The sequence below is a fragment of the Vigna unguiculata genome, chromosome 1, assembly GCF_037176805.1.
Source record: "Vigna unguiculata cultivar grain cowpea cultivar isolate G323 ecotype 2 chromosome 1, ASM3717680v1, whole genome shotgun sequence".
In the NCBI taxonomy this organism is placed as follows: domain Eukaryota; kingdom Viridiplantae; phylum Streptophyta; class Magnoliopsida; order Fabales; family Fabaceae; genus Vigna; species Vigna unguiculata.
This window is the reverse complement of record NC_140792.1, coordinates 34,802,912-34,812,141: the sequence shown is the minus strand read 5'-3', so window position 1 is coordinate 34,812,141 and position 9,230 is coordinate 34,802,912. Positions and strand designations below refer to the sequence as shown.

The following is a 9,230-nucleotide window of genomic DNA, read 5'->3' as shown; positions in this document are numbered from 1 at the left end:
AATAAACTTTAAGAAAATCATGTCACATTATTAAATCCACGTAAAAAATGTGAAATAAATATTAGTTTGTTACATGACCAATATCTTTTAATCCCACAGATTAACATTTCACAAGGGTATAAAATAAACTTTTTAATTAAGAACCAAAAGAAAATGTCAAAAAGGCTATATTTTCCGTACACACTTCGTTTTTTCAAATTTTCCTGTATATCATCTTAATCACACTATGCCACTTTCACTCTATCTACATATTATACTAAAATGTTGCATATCCCTATGTCACAAAATGGTGAGATTCACACGAAAGGATCTAAATTTGAATTCAATAACTGATACAGTAATTTATCATAGGGGGCAAAATAACCTCAGTCAAGCAAATGCTTTAATCATAATGACAATATGGGCTCAAAACTCCAAATACAGCTTTCAGTATAAAGACTGTTTTGGTTTCAGTATATGACAAAAAGAATTATCAAGAACAAATGCTTCAATGAAACTTTAGGGTAATTATGACCTCACAAAAAAATCTTTAAAATACCAGCACTCTCAATCTTTCTCTACACCGACAAAAAAAGACAATTGGGCAACATTAACTAATCAAGCTATAGGCTAAATTGGAAATTGCTGAAAGGAAGCTTATTGTTCACCAAATTACAAGGTACTCAAACCTCAATTACCATATGTGAAGATAGGGACTGGATTCCACAACAGCCACCTTATTCTTCTCACTTTATCATTTTAGAAAATTGGAAACCTTTATTACTTGTTGCGAACAGATTGTATTCCTCCATGGCAGGAGTCTCTTTTTTATTGCAACTATGGACATTTTCAACTTGATCTGCTGAACCTTTTGACCCAAAATCGCCAACAGTGTCTCCATTCAAAGATGTGTGCGCCGATTTACATCCTTTTGACAGGGCTACGGGTCCACCAAAATGAAACAAGGAAAAATCATTGTTATCGTCAAGTGACTTCGCAGAATTATCATGTATAACTTCTCCATATAATGCTGGTTTCTTGGAAATAGTTCCAGCTGGAACGACCCTTTCTGCAAAAGATCCATTAAGATGCTGTAGCAAAGAAGCTGGCTTGGAAACCCGAGTCCGTACCTCTGCATTCAAGACATTAGCTCTGGCAACTGGCTGATGAACAGGAACGGCAGGGTTGAAAATGGGAGTTGGTTGCTGCAAGGCTCCATACTGCAAGCAGAAGCGTGGGTCCTCATTCAAGCCATATCCAAGAGGGCTGGCATATAAATAGGGATTTGTGTGTGGGAAGGGTATCAACCCATTTGTAGGAGCTCCTGGCCATGAAACCGGATTTTGATGGAAATAACCCATTGTTGAAGGAGCTTGAAATACTGGAAAATGAATATTTTGGTTTGACAACGGTGGAAGCATACTTTGAGGTTGAGAACACACATTAGTGGTGGGAAAACAAGCATCAAAATTTTGGGCAGTTTCCACATGATTCCCAAATGCATAATTTCTTGTGCCATCAAAGGACGGACCAATCAGTGAACTTGAGCTTCTTACCAAACCCTCCTCGTTTGCATTCTCGTTATTCTCTGTGGCAACTTCATGACAATCGGACAATATATTTTCCATGTAATCCAAATTATTTCTTACTTCAGATTGCCGGCCAACATCTTCTGAATCTGATGTGATTGAGGATTCCGTATTTTCATGGTTTGACGAGGTGGTATTGTTATCACCCTCACTTAAACATAATGAACAGTTATCAGAGCTAAAAGTGCTACTTTGAGTGGGATCAGCAGAACTGTTTAAGGCAAAGCCTCCAGTTGAACATATTCCAGGTTCCTCTGAAGCAATTTCCATAGAGCTACAGGAACCTTCAGCTTCTACGTGAAAATTATTTTGACACCTTTCATCCACTCCACCAAATCTCTTTGAACTACATTCCTCAATATCATTTTCACTTGACTCAGCAGCTTCTCCAATAGATGACTTGATCAGATCAGACTGAGTTCCTTGAACTTTAGTGGACCTCAAAATAACATCAGACTCAAAATTACTGCTGTGATATTTCTTCTGAGATTCAGTAGGCTCCCAAACTCTCTTTGATTGAAACAAATCCCGGCCAGGATAGTTCCCCAGAATGATTTTGTTTTTGGATCTTCCATTACTCTCGTGCATATAGTCTACTTGATTATTCTTGGTACCTCGATAAAATTGCTTGGATGTATCCCCTGCAGATTCAGACTGACAAGTAGGCTTTGTCTCCCGACTAACTCTACTCACTGGAGAATGTTGCTCAACCCTTGTCTTATATTCATTATTCAAGCTACAGCTGCAAGAATGAATATCACATCTCTCATTTGTCCGATTCTTGGAACTATAAAACTTCTCATTAAACTTGGGAGGACCACCATTTCGACCATTTGATTTTGTTGGAACATTAATCCTTGATAGCCTATTCAACCCATTCATTGTCCTCGATGATGTCATAAAACTCTCTCCATAATGTCTTGGTTCAGATCTGCCAACCATCACAGTATTTTCTGAAACAACTGTGTATCGCCGTCTGTCAGACCACTTCATAGACATATCCTGTTGAAATTCTTTCCTACATCTTAATCTTCTATGAGAAAGCATTGATTGTTCAACTGTAGACTGATCCATCTCCTCTTTTGCATCTGAAATTTCTCCCTCACAATCATCGAGAGAGAGGTCTTGTGGTTTCAAAGTTTTATCCTCATCGCACAATTCTTCACCTTCGATTTTAGGTGAATCATCCCTCAATAGATTAGCCTCTTCTGTTTCAATAACTAAATTCCTGCAGTCATTAGGACAATTTTGCTCCACATCAGCAACTGCAGACAATTCTTCCTTTGTGATTTCAGGAGAACCAGGAGCATCATTTGACTCAGAACACCTTTTTTCTTTTTCTTTTCCTTTTAGTCTTTCCTTCCTCCTAAGCTTTTTCTCCCTTTCCTTTGTCCTTCTCCTCTCTTTGCGTTCTTCTTCTTCTCGTTTTTCCTTTTCTTCTTCTTCAAGAAGCTTCATCTATAGACAAATAAACAAATTCATACAATTGGGCTTTATGAAGTGTAATTCAAAAAAAGAAAACAAGAGTTTTTTTTCCTGTCCCCAACAGCCTTTTCCCTAAAAGCATAATAACAAAGACCTGTTTTTCCAAAGTAATGATTTCTCTGCAAGCTACATGCACTCGATCCTCCAGCAGTTTTAGTGCAAGACAGACGAATATGCTGTGTGCATTTTGGCGTGCTGTTCCTTCTCTGAAAGCCTTTTCAACCTGAAGGATAAGACACGGTCAGTGACTGATAAAGAAGGGCACGCACAGAAAATAATATTTGAATCTAAACATGCCTGCTCTTTGAAAATAACAGTGGCAGCATCTAGCAGAAATTCTCGAGCAAGTTCAGGGCTTTTTGCATGCTTTTGGGGACGGGCACATTCTCCATCAAGCTCATTCCCATCCTTGTCAATTGAATCATCATCCTGAGAATACATAATATAACATGAAAACTTATCTGACAAATTCCTTATGAGTAATTATCAAAATCAAAAGAATGATGGATAATTAACAAGGTTTATTTTCCTTGAGAAGCTTGAATTACCTCTTCTTCCTCAGCCTCTTCAGCATGCTCAAAGAATCTTCTGATACTTTCCCCTTTTGTGATTGTAACATAACCATCTCCTACAGTTAACCTGCAATGTACACACTGTTGACCCTTCAATGAATGAGCTTTAACAGAAAATTCAGTACATCGTCCATCTAATCTCCAAGCTCTGAGGGTGACAAAACATGCACTCAAACCACCAAGATCCAGGCCACTGGCTCGAACACATCCATTCAATCCCACATTCTCAAATTCCAAAATGTCAGATTTTCCTTCGGTTGTCCCCACAGCCCACTCAAAGTGATGATATGTTCCTGATGCATCAGCAAATGTCTGACGCCAATCAGCTTGAACTGAGTCATCAGATACCTAATAAAAGTGAATGGCAGATGTCATTTTAGGTAGAAGTTCTAATATAGTTGCCAATAGCTTTGATGAAACAATCTGTCATAGATACTCCGTAGATAATTCCACTAAAACCTCAACCACTGTAGATTTTACAGGATAGAAATGTGCAAGTCACACCTCATATTGAAAGGCGGAGTCAGCAACACAAAACCAGCTCGTGCAACGAGGTTCTCTGCGCATGCGCTTCAATTCTTTTAGTTCCTTGAATTCTCGAATAACATTTCTTCTACAGTCTCTGCAGAATCTCTTGCTATCAAACCTGATATAGATATGGTAACACATCAGTAAAAAATAAAAGCATAGAGCATCCTTTGAAACATACAATTGTGTACATGTACATAGGGAAAAAGTGATCTCACCAAATACTATACAACTTTGATGCAAAGTTTCATATATATTTTCTGATGGTGACAAAATAGATTAAATTGTGCTAGTAATGAAATAGTAGGCATTGCTTTTATGTATTCAAATGAACATTAGAAATATGTTCAAAAGAGAGACAAAAAAAATGTATTTCTATAATCTAACTGCAATAGAACAAAGAGCCATTTGATGATAGAAAGCAGCAAGTTCTCTGACCCAGTAGAACAAGACAGTAACAGACACAACGTAAGAAAATTTAAATAAACAGTATGGAACATAAGGTTATACTTAATATTTCATGCTGACAGAAAATGTAACTCCAGAAAATACACTTAAATGCTATTTAAACCAGCATTAATCTAAAAAACAGTGAAGTGAATCTATAATAGATTAAGTTTTTCTTATTTATATAAAAAATATATAGTTAACATTCTAACCCACCACAGTGCCTTTGTCAAAATCCCTCTGAAGGTCCCAAAGCCTCCTTGTCCATTATTTATATCCAATACACTCTTCTTCAAATTCTTTTCTTGTTTCTTGGTCGTTCTTAGCTCAGGTTCCATTAATTACGGATCTCATTATACTCCCTCCACTTGTGTTTTTTTAACAAATCCCGTAACAAACAAACAACATCACAATCAGAAAAAGGACAGTAACGTGTTGGCTAAATTATCGCCCTAAAACTTAATGAAAAATATTAATCACCACATCATTTGAGTAGAGAATAATGTCAAGTTTAAATCCTAACAACAGCTCACCTGTTAATTTATCTTCTCGTAATTGGATGAAAAAAAACTCTCACATAACATAACCAGTTTTTATCTAGATGTCCATATCTGCACTCCACAAAGTCCCAAAATATCTAATTGCCTACAACAAAATCATCCTTTCTCGTCCAAACTACTTGTGTTTACAATCCACAAGTACCAAGTATCCAATTCCTAAACTTCGCAATTGCATAAATAATGGAGTCTAATAACAAACTGAATCATTCCAATTCTCCAGGATTTTACATTACAATAGTTCTAGCAAGAACAACAACTGTTTCTGGACAACTTTTAATCATACAATTTCTAATCTAAACTATCACAAACAAGAATCAGGTCAAAACCTTCAATATCAGATGGGCTTTGCCAGGAAATACAATTAATAGATTCATCCTTTGGTTGACCATGGGTAAATAACTCTGGGGCAATATAAAAGCAGACAGTTAACACACATTCAACAAAGAATGAAAGACATCACATTACTAACTGAGATAGAACACGCAGCTCTCCCCTCAAGCAGCCTATCCATGATATTTCTTTTTTTCAACCAATAAATCCATGAATCGCTACAACATTTCTCATAACATTTCCCATTATACGACATAGTCATGTAAAAAACTTTTTCCATTAGTACAGCACTATATTTACTCATATTTACTGCATTTGGAGTATTCTGCTGGACAATTTCTTTAGCTTCATGCCTATATGATAGATTCCCCGTTCAACTTTTCAAGCACCAAAGGCAGCTCAATTGTTCTAAAAACCAACATATAGCTAGTTGAGTTCAAATCACTTGTACAGAATGGGTAAAAAATCAAACCCCCAAAATCTTTATTTTCTTATTATTTCACTGACTCTTTTGACAGTGATCTTATCACAGACAGACACACTCCAGAAATTTATTGTAAACCTTTCAAAGGAACTTTGCATGTCAATTTCAACTGTATGACCAGATTGTAATAATAAAATTTATATTATTAGTAACAATCCTCACTCAACTAACTGTGAGGAATGGGCAAATGGATAGATACCTGTACATAAGTCTCTCAATAAAATCCTCTTCTTTCATTCTTAGAAGGGAAAGTCGTGTTTCCTCTCCCAGTGCTGACCAAAAATCTAGTAGTGTGTCACATGAAAGTCTGGCAGTATGCAAGGCACATGTTTCTCTTGTACCATGTCCTCTACCGTAACTGGCTATTCCTTGGCTTATCCAACCACGGCCTCCCCCACCACAGGCATCAGGATAAAGAAGTTCCCTTTCCCGCTCCCTGGAACGTGCCCCATCGAATACCTAACACATGTGAAAAAGTTTAGCTACCAACAGGGAAAAGAATGGCATAAGGATCCAATATAAATGAGCCACACTTACAATTTGCAGTCCTTTCAAAGACTTTGAATACAAGTAGCAGCTCATTAGCGTTAAAGAGCCATCACGTGCTGTAGTCAAACCTCCCCAAGGATGGATTGATGGATCTTGGATTTCATCTTGACATCCATTGATAATGCTTAATCCTTCATTGTTTAGCTTTCGCAAACCTCCGGATCTGTTGCAAGGAAAGTGGCCATCCACCCCTTCTTGTTGCAAAGATTTCCCATGAGTAGCAATCTGCAGAAAACCTTCAAGAAGTAATCCATTACACCTGGAGCAGTACATATTTTTACGAGCTTGCTCAAAAAGGGATTGCTTGTCTATCCTCAACAATTTTTGCCGAGCTTGCAGTGACAGCTCACTCCAAAACTGTATCACAAAAACGTAATAAACCAATAAGAGACGATGTAAGCATGTCAAAGTTGAATTTTTATCAAGAGAACAAGGTCAACGTCAACTATGTTCACTATCATTGATTTGCTTGGAAGGTTGGATATGACAGAGACATAAATACAACACAAAATAGAACAAGATTTAAATGGCCTCCACGACTATGTTTCATTACAATCCTTGATATTGTGAAATATTGTTTATAAATATGGTTAATGCAGCCACAATTGTGGCCATGAAGCAATTTTCAAAATCCAAAAACAATGCGTAGCAAGAGTATACATGCAAGAACAATAAGATAGTAAGAAAAAAATTAAATCTACAGTGAGAGAGAGAGAGAGACATTATTGTTTCAACATTTTAATTGTTATGAAGACATAAAATAATATGTCTCATTATTGCAGTAGTGTACCATCCCTATTAGTGTAAAGTTTAAAAAATAAATAAAAGTTAAAAACCGGGAGGACATGGGTAGAAGTATCTGTAATTGTCCCAATATCCTGTACTTTGAAAACCATTTTGAAGTTCGTCTGATTCATTGTTGACAATTCATTGCCCAGCTAGGAAAATATATTCCAGGAAAGGAGTATGAAAACTTTGCAGATATCATTCAATGGGCAACACAACAAAAGGAACAAGTAACAAAAAAAATTGTGTTAAGAGTCACTGAAATGACATTTATCAATCAGAAAAAATACTGAAAGTAATCAAACTAGTGTTCCAACAGAAAGATCCAATATAAACCCAACCAAACCACCACTATTAACACAATAACCAATCTAAAACAGTGATTCCACCACAATCCAAAATCCAATAAGAAATAAAAAATAAAAACTATAAAATGTCAGTACCTTTTGGAGTTGATTGTAGCAAACATCGGTGGAATTCTTCGACCAGAATCCATTTGAAGAAACTGTACACTGCGTCCTCGACGAGTCATTAGTGAGTTGTTCATTCCTTTGTGCTAATCCCGGCATTTTCAAAACTCCTCGATATTCATTCACAACTCATGACAAATTAATCTATTGTGAAATTCACATAAATCAGATACGAAAATAAAACAAGCTGAGAATTAATAAAACGCAACCAGAACTAAACAGATAGATCGAAATGAATATTTTTATAAATTAAAATCGAACCGGAGAGATTATTGTTTGAAGGAACACCCAACCACGATCGAAGATTCTGGAGAATTGGGTGTGAGAGAGAGATAAAGGCGCAAGGGTTTTTGATCGATGGGGATTGAGACGAAGAAGATGAGATTTGGGGTGTGAGCGACTGCCTGTGTGAATGAATATAATTTTGTGGAGAAAAATAAAATGAAAATTTGGCTTTTTGGTGCATTGGTAATTAGAAATGCTGCTACTCTCTTTATAGGCGCGGTTAAAAACTCAAAAGCAACAACAAAGCCCATTCTTTGTTACTTATCACCTGGTATTGTATAAATTAGGTAGTACCATCATATTAAAATAATTAATTAGGGATTATAAATCATAATTCACAATTTCTATGAAAAAAAAGAAAGTCATCAAGTTGTGGATAGTGAAAACATAATTCATTGTTTAACAGAAGAGGATTTTCTTCTATTTTGTTTCTTTTATATATATATATATATATATATATATATATATATATATATATATATATATATATATATATATATATATATATATTAAAATGAAATATAAATATTAATATATTTTAAGATTGTTATAACAAGAAACATACCATGTCATCATTTAATATGTATATTATTAACTTTTTATTATTTTTAGTTTAACAATTAATTTTGAATTTTAATTCATACATATATAATTTAATTGTGTTAGTCACATAAATAAAGTGAAAGGACAAAAATAAATAAAAAATAGCAATTAAAAATCTACTAAGGAAAAAAATATTAAAAAATATATAAATTAATTTTTTTTTTGCACAAATATGAATTATTTATACATAAAATTATATCATCAATTATGTTATAATTTTTTTACGGGTGAATTGGACTTTCTTTTTTTTAAGATTTATAAAAACTTTCAAATCAAAATCTTGATTGAATCATCTATGAGTGAAAAGGTAAAGAAAACATAAAGGAGTACATTATGAAAATGTCTAATCTCAGGTCAAAACTAAAAAAGCATTATAGTTAGAGCTATATAATGACTTGCTTGTGCACCTAGTTTTAGTTCGATTCTTGAAACTATAAAACTTCTCATTAAACTTGGGAGGAGTTCAAGGTGAGTTATAATACTTAGAAAGATAAATGGACCTTGAATTAATTGATTTCTCACTGTGTGCAAGAGGAGGAAAGGCAGCAAAGAGAGAAGATTGA

The 9,230-nt window shown here is 35.0% G+C and overlaps 1 protein-coding gene across 1 annotated transcript; it reads right to left on the bottom strand.

The window, feature by feature from the left end:
- Nucleotides 1-365: 365 nt before the first annotated feature.
- On the bottom strand, nucleotides 366-8,276 carry LOC114174541 (uncharacterized). Its single transcript, XM_028059379.2, has 9 exons — nucleotides 8,041-8,276; nucleotides 7,753-7,923; nucleotides 6,512-6,880; nucleotides 6,174-6,433; nucleotides 4,130-4,271; nucleotides 3,602-3,973; nucleotides 3,351-3,482; nucleotides 3,148-3,276; nucleotides 366-3,026 (listed from the first exon to the last, which is right to left on the bottom strand). The coding sequence occupies exons 2-9, from the start codon at nucleotides 7,876-7,878 to the stop codon at nucleotides 726-728; spliced, it is 3,831 nt and encodes a 1,276-aa protein (XP_027915180.1). The 5' UTR covers nucleotides 7,879-7,923; nucleotides 8,041-8,276; the 3' UTR covers nucleotides 366-725.
- Between the last annotated feature and the right edge of the window lie 954 nt (nucleotides 8,277-9,230).